The following is a 13,878-nucleotide window of genomic DNA, read 5'->3' on the forward strand; positions in this document are numbered from 1 at the left end:
GTCGCCCTTCTTGGGAATGGGTCGAATATAGGCCAGTATTTCCAGGGTGTGGTATTTCCAAGATGAAAGCCTTCAATACCAGAGGAGTAAGAGAGTCTATATAAGTGACATAGGACAGCGAACAAAAATACATTCGTCCATTTTTGCACAGGAAGTGTATATCCAGTGGCAACAAAATTAGGACAGTATACCTTTTTTTTTATATCACCGATATCAATTTTGCAGCTGCTGCACTTTGTGGGTTTGTCGGCAATCGATGGCACCACACTGGCGAGACGGGGGGGAGGTGCTTGCTCGTCATTGGCTTTTGTTGCTGCCATCTCTGCTTCACACAGTTGGCATAGTGGGCGCTTGCACGCGGCCTAATTTTGGATCAAAATATAAATGGTTTAATACACTGAAAGTACTTACAGGTTGTGCTGGAGTTTTCTGCTCCTTGGTAACCACTGTTAAGATTTCCGTTTGATGTTTAATTTGAATGGGAAACTCTTGCAACCTGATCAGATTTCATTTACAATGGAACACCCTTCATCCAATGACTTAGTCTCATGTTCTCTGGTATTACAATGGTGTGAAATGGGATGATCTCTATGACTTCTACTTGCTTCTTCACTTCGGATTCCCCTCTAACACTGGTGGGGAATATGAAAAGAAGAAACTATTTACCATGATATATAGTGAATGATCAGAGGAAGCTGGCAACCCAACTGCTACAGTGTAAAATACAGATACAAGTTGAACAGGCCTCTGTTAGACCCAATAAATCCTGGAAATATCAAGAGCAACTATGTGAGCTTTTCTCAAACCCTGTCCATAGCATGTATCCAATTGAGCATTTCAAAATGCATATTGATGGACACAAATTAGTAGATAAGTCTTGATTTGATAAAGAAATAGGTGGTCTGACTTTTATATCTTTCTTGGAATGGGTAGGGTAAATGTCAGACAAGTCAGAAAGTTTGAAATGACAACAGAGAGTAGGTATTAATTTAGACAGGACTTGTTGGTGTCCAAGCTATTCAGCATTCTTCTATTTTTTTTTTTTTTTTTTTTTTTTATGATGAAAGATTAGAGGCATGGCATAAGCTTTTCTTGGTAATGGAAATGATTTGAAGGCATTGAAAGAGAAGAATAATGACAGATATTTTTCCTTCTCTCTCTCTCTCTCTCTGAACATTGTTGTAATGATACTATCAGAATGAGTTACTGATGGAAGCATGGAAAGGCAGAAGCTACACAGCAGTGGCCCAGGGAAAAGAATGGAATTCTTGAATACTGTCTAATTAGGAGGCAAGTTTTTAGCCTTAGCATTTTCAAAATCAGATTAGGATTTGTTTATGGTTTTTTGCAGTTGTATTGAACAGAAATGTAAGCTGAATGCAAAGCTGGTATTTTGTTTTGAAGTTTTCCCGACCATCAATGACGAGGCATGTAGTAGCGGTTCTTTCGTTGCTCCTATTGATCGAAGCGGTCTCGCCCGTGAAAGATACCACACTATGACCTTAGTCCCGGAGGTAAATAGTGCAATAGTAGTAGGGTGGCTCTTTTAGTCCCCGCGTGAAAGCCTGCGGCTTCTTTCGTTGCTCTGATCAGTAGAGGTGGTGGTTACTAGAAGTACTCTTCCCCCCCCCACGCTGATTATTTTTTTTGAACTGCTTGGTACAGTTGTTGGAGAACTAAGGCTTGGGAATGGGTGGGAATTTTTAAGTGGAATAGAATACAAGATGAAAGCCTTCAATCAAGTTAGTATTATGTCTGTTATTCATTCGGTGCTGATGACTGAGTGAAGACAACAGAAAACAGTAATCAGACCATGATTACTGTCCTTGCTCAAAACAACTTTTCATGGGTAAGTTTTATATTAATAAGAATTAAGTGCCTCCATTTTGATAGTATTCAAGGTCTCTGCATCATCTTCTGTCTGTACATAAATGTCTTCTCTTGTTAACCTTAAATCCTAATCCTTCACTCCACTCAACCTTCTGATAAACCTTGTAGTGCAAAATTATCTGAATCTTCAAGATCTTCCATAATCATTGCCTTCAACTCTGATCGCCTTGCTATTCTTCAGTGAGGCTAGAATAACCTTGTGAACTTATCCAGATCTCCAAACATGATCAGATTTTTCTTCTTGGGCTGACTTATTCCTCTGACCTTTCCAGGCATAAACATACTTCAGCCACAGACTCTTCAGTCTCTTAAAAAAAAATAGGTGTTCTTTTCTGCTCAGACACTACTTCTCACCTATAGAACTATTAACACTGTATAAAATCCCAATTCCATGCAACCATGAAATACTACTTGCACATTTGAAATGGGGGTGCTTAAGGGTCAGAGCTGTATAACTGAGAGGAGACCTCCACATAGCCTTTAAAGGAATGTGGAGAACCGACCAGGGCTACTGACCTAATGTCCAATCCTCACCTTCTTGTGGTGCACCCAGTTAGGTATCTACCTGGATACTGAACGGACGAGGATGGGCTGGCAATTTGGGATTTAGCCGACCAAATTGTATTCTTATTGGCTCAAACCAAAATACACAATGATGATACAACATGGCAAAATTTCATGCCAGCTGGGGTGTCGCCCGATTAAACAAGACCCCCGTTGTTTTCACCAGAGAACCAGGGTGAACAGCGAAAACTTAGCTACTGGAACAAATCTGAAAACACACCCCAACTCAACATCACAAGAGTTTAAGATCAGTACTATCAACATAAGAAGCCTGAATGGCAACAAAATGGGGCTAGCTGAGGAATTAGATAAGTACCAGATCGACATAATAGGGGTGACTGAAACAAAAAAGACAAAAACTGGTGATATTTTTCTGAGCAATAAATATAAAATGTTATATTCAGGCAATGACAATCAAGGAAAAGAAGGAGTAGCCATTGTATTCAACACTAAATATGAGGCTAATCTTCTTGAATGGCAGGCAGTCTCAAGTAGTGATGTGGGCAAATATGAGAATGGGGTACTGAACAATGAGACTAATTTGTGCCTATGGTTCCACAGAAGGTTCTACTAAGGTAGAAGTGGGGGAATTTTTGAGGCTTTAGGGAAAGCAACTGCCATAATGAAAAAAGGAAAAATTGGTCCTTGTTGGGGATCTAAATAGCAGAGTAGGAAATGATTGTCAGATATACAAAAACATTTTGAGAAAATTTGGAGAAAAGAGCAAAGCTAATAATAATGGCAAATACCTGTTGGATTTCTGCTCAGGATATGGACTGGTTATTACTAACAAAATGTCCCAATTTGTGAATTTGTGCACATAAAAATGTGCACAAATTCACATGGAGAGGAGAGGCAACGAATAAGAAAAGTCTCATTGACTATGTTATTGTTGATAGTGATGTTTTCTCCTTGGTGCAGGACATCAGCGTGTACAGAGGATTTGAAATTCAAAGTCATCACTAGTTAGTCTTGAGCAGAATAAAATTGAATTTCATATTGAAAATATGAAATTCAATTAGTATACTAGTCTTGTATACTAACATATACAAGACTAGTATATCTATATGTATAAAATAGTGGAGTGCAGAGGGTGCTGGGGGGGGGGGGAGAAAACATTACTGCTGTCTTGAAATTACAGCTAAATCAAATAAGACTAGGAAAGCCAATGTATTATGTCTGTTCACTGCATGTATTCTCTGGCCAGTGTGACTGTTCTGTATGATCATGAACTCACATTTCTGGGAATTATAATTTATATAAAAGAGTTATATGTAGCATTTTTGTCCGTGCGGTTAGCCTAGTGGCTTTGCGCTTCGCAACCATATGACTGGGGAAGGAGTGTCCCAGGTTTGATTCCCGTCGAAGAGGTGAGGAATTTGAGGATCTTCCTCAGCCATAGCCAAGTTAGCCGGTCTTGGGCACGGGCAGTAGGATTTTTTCCGCCAGTTTATCTGGTGTTTTTCATCCCGCAAACAGGCAAACATACGCCGTGAACATACGCCTCTACAGCCAAAAATATATCTTCCCCCCCCCCCCAGCGGCAGACTAGGTGACGTCGGTTGGGAGTGGTACTAACAAGAAGTCGCATCTATCTAAGTAACACGCCGACCCTGCAGAGGAAGCGGAAATAACGCGTAGTGAAAGAAGAAGAAGTTATATGTAGCATTTTTATTTTTTGTTTGGGCACCAATCAGTATTTATGTTTGAAATAATGGGAATCATCATCATCATCATCAAATTCCTGCCATGTACCCTCAAGGGTGGGGGGGGGGGTACAGGATATGACAGTACTACATGAAAAATTTACATCATTACTAACTTCCTATCTACAATTTTCCTCCAAATCAGTCTGTTACTTGTCAAGACTCCAACATTATCAGATCTTATATTTCTATCGTCTAAGGCACTTTGTACCGTATCAATCCACCTATATCTTGGTCTTCCTCTGGGTCTTTTTCCTGCCAACCTGGCAAAGAACACTTGTTTTGCTAATCTTTCCTCTCCCATTCTATTTAAGTGACCATACCACCTGAGATTAGCTCTGCTAACGCATTTCTGGATGCTGACAATGTCAAGTTCTTTCCTAATATCCTCATTTTTAATATGATATTGCCATTGATGCCAGCTGTTCACGCCTCTAATCTTTCTCAGGACTCTCATGTCTTTGGTCAAGTGTTTTACTTCTGACCCAGCTCTCAGATCCATAAGTTAAAACTGGTTTGAACACTGTCTTGTATACAGCTAATTTAGTGTTCTGACTAATTTCTCTCTTATTCCATATGAATTTATTCAATTGACTTCCCACCATACCAGCTTTGCTGATTCTGTTGTCTATTTCTATATTTAATTTACCATCTTCAGTAAAAATCGTGCCTAAGTAACTGAAATGTTTTACTTGTTCCACAGGTTCTCCATTCACAACATAGTTGACATTTTCAATGATTCTGCCTATTTTCATTGTCTTTGTCTTTTTATTGCTGACCTTCATACCATATCTATTACAACAGCTATTCAATTTAGTCAGAGAATCTTGCAGACTTGTAGCAGATTTATTTAGAAGTATAACATCATCCGCATAAAGAAAAGAGCTGACATCACTCTACTGTTTTGTTACAAATTAACTATAGGATGCTCAGCCCTAGTAGAATGTTCAGTTTCTCTTCATAATAACACACAATCTAACTATCCAGTCTCACATATCCTTTTTTTACAATAATTAATGTACAACATAGCAAAAGTGCTAGACTTTGCAACAGTGGAACATAAATAGGTTGACCATATCTATCATACCAACCTCAATTATATATATTTTTTATGGATAAAGAATCCTTACCATTCGAGTGGAATATTATATGGTAGGATATATGCAAGAAAACCATATATTTCAAATGAAATATAAATCCATAAAGTAGCAAAAATAAAAAGAGAGACAGCAAGATTCTGATAAACTAGCATTTCATCAGTAAAGAAAAACGCAAGTATATACATACCTGCAGACATCGTGGTTAAAATGTTCTTATGAGGGCCCTTGTAATGAAAACAATCATAATAGCAACTGTCATCTGAAAAGGAAATGTACACTTAGTTTATTTAAAAAGTTAAAATTCATTAATTCAACTGTTGCTAAATTTATCAACTTAACAATACAGAATGCAAAATGGTGTATGTGTGTGTGGGGGGGGGGGGGGATGAACATTTCTGAAAATCAAGGCAAGGGCTGTCATACCATTCTTAAAAACTGTAGAAATTATATATAGAAATTAGAGAATTTCGATAAATAATATCACTCATTACTTCACTTGAGAGCAGTTTAATTCACCTAGTAATAACTTAACAACCTACTCATTCATACCTACCGATTATAAATAAGAACATCTGTTCAAGAAGAGCTCAGAAGCTTAATTATCCTATCCTAATTTAAATCATGATGATCACCTGTCAATCTTGAAAGTATGGGAGTATGCTTAGTCTTGCAAATATCAAAAATGAAGATTTGATTGTTGATGTTACCCTTCTAGCTTGCAGCACTTGCCTCTGTCAGTTAACTGACTATTGTATTAGTTTGTATTCTACCTTATTTAAACTACTTATTTAATCCACACTGATGATATACACTGTTATTTGATGTACATCATAAATACTGTAAATCTATACTATTTCTATATATGTTCATATGCTATTAGTTCAGGAAAAGATCTAAATACAACTGGGGATGAGAATACTATCAGGAATGGAAGCCTTTTTTGATATTCAAGTTGTTCATGATTCTTTTGATGTCTCGCAGAAAGCTCAAGAAAAATGCAATGCAGTGCTCCTAGCATAGTTAGAGATAATTTGTGTTGGCCATCTATGTTGGAGATGGAAGAGAAGAATGACATCAAGAAGTTCACTTTGTCTTTAGGTGTTGGAGAGAGAAGTGGAAGTACAATGAATAGAAACTGCACCCAAGACTTTGTAAGGGAGCAGAAGCCATAAATGGCATTTGTGCAACATGCAATTTCTGCATTTAATGCTTTTAAAATCAAATTTTGTTAGACTTGTTAATAGTTACTTTGCAATAGTTGCAGACTTATTAAGGGTTGGACGAGAATGAAACTGAAGTTTGTTTCAACAAGTCACAACATGCTGTGTTTTTTAGTTTGTATGATCTTGGAACACTTCTTGAATACTAGATAGTTCTTGACCTCTCATGTAAGGGATCAATATAAAAATTTTTTTAATTATGCATATTGAAATGAGAATGAAGACTCTCATTTCAATATGTATAATTTTAAAAAATTTATATTGATCCCATACATGAGAGGTCAAGCACATCAGTGCTTGACCTCTTGATCTCTGATGTGCTTATAGAGGACCTATAAGCACATCAGTGCTTATAGATCCTCTCGTGGAGTGCAGATGAGAACTGAGCAGCTTACTTCATTTTTTTTTTTAAAGAGCTGCTGCAGGTTGTACTTGTTTGAGGATACTTTGTGAGGAAGGTTGTTCCAAAGGAGACAGGTGAACAGAATAAAAAAAGAAGAAAATCAGGTTCAGTGGGTTTGCAGTTGCACAGTAAAAAGGTGCTAGGACAGCTGCTGTTGCTCTTGTATTAAGAAGTGCAATGCAAGTGGAGAAATGATATGATATTGTTTCCATGCATTGGGATAAGTACCAGATATGTATAATAAATTATAGAGATGATAGAGGATGGGTATTAGCTCTGGAGCAATGCTTGAGAACAATTGGAGAGATGCCATCAGTTGCCATTTCACTGGAGAAGTAACCATGGAAGTACCTGTAGAATAGACACTGTTGAAACACTGCACCTGTGAGATAGAGCCTGTAAGAGAGGGATCATCTATGAGTCTAATTGCTTGCCTCTGGATGGCATCAAGGATTTTAAAGAAATTTTAGATGCATGCACCACTACAAACATGAGAGCAGTATTCTAAACATGGGCATATTTGGGATTTGTATATAGTAAAGAACTAGCTGAGTGTAAAATAGCCTCTTGAACAAAAGAGAATGCCAAGGTTCTTGATACTGAGGAGGCTACTGATGTGATGCATTTATGCCAGGAAAGACTGGAGATAAACATTAGACCAAACAAACAGATCTGATCTTGTCTGGTGATTTGTGCATTACTGAAGGTAAGGATAAGTGAGATGAGATCTCTTTTTCATGAGAAAAGGCAAGACTGTGTTTTGGTGACACTGAACACAACAAGGTTGTCCTTGCCCAATTGATGGATAGTATGTAGATTGATGTTTAAGGCACTAGTTGTAGATGATCTTGTAGCATGGGATTAGTGGTTACTGTGAATAGGTCATTTATGTACAGAAAAAAGAGAGTAAGTGATAGGACAGAGCTTTGAGACACTCCAGCATTGGCGGTGAAGATCGAAGAGTGAAAACCATCCATCATGACTCGCAGAAAACAACAAGAGAAAAAGCTGACTACCCAATTACAGAGTGTGGCAGGGAGACCAAAGGATTGCAATTTATTTAGTAGGTCTTGATGCCACACACGATCGAAAGCTTTGAAAATGTGATGGGTGAGAGCACAAATTTCTCAGAAAATTTCCATGGTACGTGTCCAGTGGTGGGTGATATAAGATATGAGGTCAGCTGTGATTTTCAATGGCAAAATCCATACTGGTGGTCACTGATTAATTGGTAGGCCTCTAACCTTCTCCATTATTTTGGAGAGGATAGAAGTGATGGCAACTGGTCGGTTTGAAGGTAGACTTCTATAACCTTTTTTTTGGAATAGGATGGATATCAGATTGCTTCCATGCATTGGAATAAGTACCAGATATGAATAATGAATTACAGAAATGATAGAGGATGGTTGTTAACTCTGGAGCAATGCTTGAGAACAATTGGAGAGAGATGTCATCAGGACCAGAAAACTTTTTAGTATCCAATATATTTAATAGTCTTTTGATGACTTTTTGTTGCAAAACTATAGGAGGCATACGGTGTTTTGATTCCAGTATGGTAGCAGGTGATTTCCCCTTGGTCATCTATGCAGGAGTTTGAGAAAAAGAGTGATGCCAGAAGATAAGCTTTATCTTCTGGCATCATCATTCTTTATCTTATTTGGACAGGAGGCAAGTTTTTTTGCTGGTGGCCTTTATATAACTGGATTTGGATCTGCTGATGACAGATAGGATATGTTGCATGTTTTAGTATTGGCAGAGTAAGAGGCTTTAGTTCTTGATGAGGGTCATATACAGTAAGCTGAATTTTTTCCTTGTTCACAGCAGGTGTTAGGGTCAGGTGAGTGGAAGTAAAAGTCAAACCAAGGAAAGGAGGAGGAGAAATTCTGGATGTCATCCCAGTTGGCTCCTTGGTAGTGCCAGAGGATGTCAGGTTAGGAGTGGTTGGAAGAGAGGTTTTGTGAGAGAGGAGAGTTGTACAAGATTGTGGTCAGAGTTGTTGAGAGGAGAGATTGTTTCCATTTGTATGGAAAATGCCATGAGATATTTATGTTAATTCAAAAATTTCACACTTTGGTACAAAATCTCTGAATTTATTCATTTAAGACAGACGTTTTTTACAATATGACAATTTTATATGCATATTATTCAACATCATTTTGAATCAATTTGCCTAAATTTGGAAATAAAATAATTTGATTTTAATTAAAATTAGAAATGTTCAAAAAATTTTAGTAATGACCAAAATCTACATTTCATCAAATTCTTCCATAAAGAACAAAATTCATATATACATAAAGACACATTAATCTAATAGCATGCAATGCTATAAAATACCCTTAATAAAAATAATCAATGATCACATTGGAAGAATAGTAATATTACGATGATAGTCTGGTATTTAGGTTCATCTGTTGGTTTAATGGAAAGAATACTGCACAATAAAAATACAAGTTTATTAGATCCTATATTTTGTTTCTGTCACAGAGACACTGTCATGGATACAATCTCAAAATTGCAATAGCACACACAAAAAACACTCAAAACAGTAAGTGGAAAATATAGTCTAAAAGCTTAAATCTCTATGAGGGGACACCCACTATGGGTGCTGTTGGCCAGGAGGCCTAAGAATTAAAGTTTCCTAGATCTTGGGAAGTTTAACACAACCATATTTATAAAGATTAGGCTGGTTTAAAAAATCTGCTAGTGATTATAAGAAAAGTCTTTTGAGTTTATATTTGTTGCAGCAAAGCATAGCAGGCTTTTTCCATTTGATTCTGTGTAAGGTATTCAAAGTACAGTCAGGATTAGACTGACTATAGTTATGATAGTGGTGGATGGATTTCTTGTGTTCTTCTAGACATGTTGGTAGATCTCCTAGTTTGACCATAATAATTTGCAAGAACAAGGAACCTTGTAAACATCTGGAACAGAGAGGGGAGAGAGAGAGTGAATCTTTAGGAGAGCAGATAAGGGCAGTCAGCTTTAGATGAGGTTTGAAAGCAGTACAGAGATTATATTTTTTTAGAGTTTTGGCTATTTTTTCTGAGGCACCCTGGATATAGGGCAGTAGGGTACTCTCTCTGACAGTTCTAAAAAATCAACCCATAAAGAATTTCAGAAAATTAAAGATAAACATATCAAAAAATATGACAACCTTAGTAAGTCAGTTTCTCAGCCAAGAGGGTTGTCAAGCTTTCATCAAAAAGTCTCAACAAAGCCTCAGCCACAATTCTGCAGTAGCCATCATCAAGTTCCATCTTTAGACATCATGCTGAATATAGAACATGGCATCCCACTTGTCTCCTACTATTGCCAATAACATCAGGTTTGACATAGCTTGAAACCATTGCCATCTAAAAGAAATCTCTCTGACAGCCAGTTGCATATTCTCTGTAAATTACACAAAGACAATAACATAATAATCACCAGAGCTAACAAGCATAACACTACTGTGGTCATCAATACTAGTAATTATAATCAGAAAATGAATGTGTTGCTCAGAGACTGCACTACTTATAAACCTTTGAATTACGACCCTACCAATTAAAAAAAAAAAAAAAAGGCTTCTTGAGCCTCCACAGTGCAGTTGGTTTAGATAAGCCCTTTGGTTAGAAAGACCCAAGTTCGAATCCCATCTATGATGTGAGATACCTTTATCAGGTGTTTTCAATCAAATGGTAAGTTAGATCACCTTATGTGGAGGTGGAGGGTATTTCTCCCAGAAACTCTGGGTTTTCATCCCTCGAAACAAGCAAACCAGCCAGAAGAACACACTCAATATACAGATATATGAAACTTCAGGAATAGGGAACTAACCTATTCCATCAGACAGGGTTGCAAACACCTGTGCAGTGAAGTGTGGGTCTACATGTGAGTGTAAATCGGGAAGGAAGAAAGGAAAAGCGCTTCTAAAAAAAGTCACTTCTTGGCCTCCTGAAGCATTTAAAAAATTCAAACCATTTAGTTTCTTCCACCTTCTGTATATACACATTGCCAAAAATTCATAAACCTGATAACCCTCTGTCATATAGTGGATACTACTGACTCCCTGCCCCTCTTTTAGGTTAGCCAAACAATTAGCTAAATATTTAATCCCACTTACTGGGCATACTTAATCTTACATTAAAAATTCCACACTCAGTTAATTCAAGATTTAGTTTTAAATAATAATGATATCAAGGTGAGCTTAGATGCCAGCTCTTTATTTACCAATATCTCTTCTTTCCGGTACTATTTTTACCAAAAATTGCTTTTTCCCACTGACTTTTCAATTTTGCCTACTTTTCTTGGAAGGATACCATATATAAAGAGATAGAGGGTTCGGCCATGGGCTCTTCCCCTCTGGCTAATGTCCCATTTCTTTATGGGACAATTTGAAGAACACCCTTGATACTGCCATTCTCAAACCTTCTATCTGGCTAAGATATATTGAGGATATGTTCTCTATTTGACCATATAGCTCAGAGAGATTAGACTCCTTCCTCCTTTGTTTCAACAGCCAACACTCTAGAATCCGGTTCACCAGAGAAAAAGAAAATAATAATGGCCTGCCTTTTCTAGATACTCTAATTATGCCAATTCTCGGTGGCATCCTTTCTTCCACAGTTTACAAAAAACCCACCCACACAGACACAAACTTTCCCATTATTCTCTCTCTCAACAATATAGTTTTATCAAAATCCCTTGTCAGCAGAGTTTCAAACTTCTGTTTTACCCAGGCTTCCATTTCAGTTGAAGTCTCCTTTATTTGCCAGACTTTCCTGTACAATGGTTACAATAAGGACTCTGCAAATATGCTTGCCTACTACCTGTGGCAGGTAGATTTTGCTGACTTTTGAATACATTAGCTGCAGCCTGGACAAAATAGAATATCTTTTTATTTAGTAATAATTAAAAAAACTTTTTAAATAAAATATTTAAGAAAACAAAAGAATATGTGTAATTTGAGTAACAAAAATTATTTTAACTAACTCTTATATGCCGGCATGGTTGGCCGAGTGGTTAGCGTATCAGCTCTCCAGCCTAAAGGCTGCGGATTCAAATCCCAATGTGGACATGGATGTTTGTGATTATCTGCGAAAATAATAATGGTGGTGGTAGATGGCATTGGTATAGATCAGTGTTTCTCAAACTTCAGATATCCGCATACCCCTTCTTAAATTTTCATTATTACCAAGTACCCCTAATTATAATTTAATTTTTTAATTAATTAAAAAATAATTAAAATTAATAAATTAATTTAAAATATTAATTAAAATTAAATATCTATTTTGAAAGTTTATTTTTCACTTGGTTAGAGTATAATAAATTTAGTTTAATCCTTTATCCAAGTGTGAGCAAACAAAGTTTGCGCCTGAAAGTATCTTCAGGACTGGGGTAAGGTGGTACTGTCGCGACGTTCTATTTTCATGTTATGTTCTAAATCCGCCATCTTGGTTCAAGTCACTCTTATCAATATAACAACTAATTGCAAATTGATCACCGATCCAAAAGTAGGGAAATTTATAATTATACTGCGCCACCCTATTCTTAGATTAGTCTATATAAAATAGTAGGATCAATTTTTAATTAAGTTAGCAGTCTCCTCATTTATTTAGGCCGAATTATTTACTATTCTACTCGGGGTTCCTGCAAGATTCGAATATTTATGAACGGTGCAATAAAAAGGAATTCAGGCAAACACAATATTTAGATTAACAAAATAAAACATTTAATATATGATATATATAACAAATACAAGAATTCTGCTTTAAAATGAAACAATACAATTAACTTAATACATCTTGCTAAGTCACTCATGCCAATTCAATGTTCTAAACTTTCACATACAATTCACAGTTTCAAAATCACAAGCTTTCTTAAATCAAGTTAATAAAACGAAACTTCTTATTTAAATAGTCTCCACATATCTATCAGCTGTACTTAATGTTTAAATTCACAGGAAGCACTAATCAAGGTAGACAATATTTCAAGCAATCTTATTCCGGACTTTGAACTTCGAAGATATGTTAATGTTAGAATAAACAAACAAGTATGACTACTCTTACCAGATACAATCTTCAATACATCAATTAATTGTGAGCACACTTATGAATTAACTTATTTACATTAGCGGAACACATTAATAAAAATTCTCCAACGATTTAACTAAACTACTGTTAATCGCGTTTCACTACTCTAAAAAAAAAACACATTAATAAGGCACTGATAATTCTCCTTGTTTACTTTTCTCAAACTAGTTAATTTCAATATAATTCTTCTCAGGGCAACATAGAATTAAGACGTAATCCTAGACTAACTGGAACTAATCAGAATTTTCCATTGAATGTCCAGTTCTTTACTTATCCGGTTACGGCATTAATTTTCCTTTTCAACACAGCTGACTTCACTTGCAGCTAAGTATATGATTCACTATGTTTTGGCTCACTTCTAAACACTATTCTCATGAATTTCTGCCCTAGAGAACTTATAACTTTCTTCCACTTCCTTTGCTTGTATCCTACCTTCCTTTCCGCTCTGCAAAAACTTCCTCTCTTCTCTCTAATTAAAAATCTTCTATTATTTTTCTTCTCCTTTCAGTCCGAAGGTCACGCTCTCTTCGACTCGTGCTTGTTTATTTCATGCGTCTCCATGACAACAAATGAACGCAAACATTTCGCTAATGTAATACAATGCTCTACTACTACATGAGTGATTACATAATGTTAAATTTTCACAAATAAGAATAAACAGAATATTTGAGCTACTTAATCAGCTTTTTCATTACGTATAGAATTCTTTATAATAATACTTTTCGTTACATCTTATATATTTTAGTTATTATAAATTCTGCACATATTATTGCTTAATAAATTAATAGTAGGTTAAGTTTAGAATAAATATTTAAATAGTAATCCTAAATTAAGGAATAATAAATAATTTTTATACAAATCATGATTAATACATAATAAGCAACGTTAAATGTGAATGAAAAAAATAAATTACACAACGTAGTT

General features: G+C 36.1%; 1 protein-coding gene across 3 annotated transcripts in view; it reads right to left on the minus strand.

Moving 5' to 3' along the window:
* Positions 1-13,878, minus strand: part of Elys (AT hook containing transcription factor 1 homolog) — a 509,801-nt gene that overhangs the window by 457,475 nt on the left and 38,448 nt on the right. For all 3 annotated transcript variants that reach the window (XM_090402410.1, XM_090402411.1, XM_090402409.1), the window contains exon 5: positions 5,448-5,519. In XM_090402410.1, coding sequence (XP_090258536.1) covers positions 5,448-5,519 — 72 coding nt within the window. The remainder of the gene's footprint in view (positions 1-5,447; positions 5,520-13,878) is intronic.

This window comes from Typopeltis vanoorti, chromosome 13, assembly GCF_054136105.1.
Source record: "Typopeltis vanoorti isolate ZY-2024b chromosome 13, IOZ_Tvanoo_1.0, whole genome shotgun sequence".
NCBI lineage: Eukaryota > Metazoa > Arthropoda > Arachnida > Uropygi > Thelyphonidae > Typopeltis > Typopeltis vanoorti.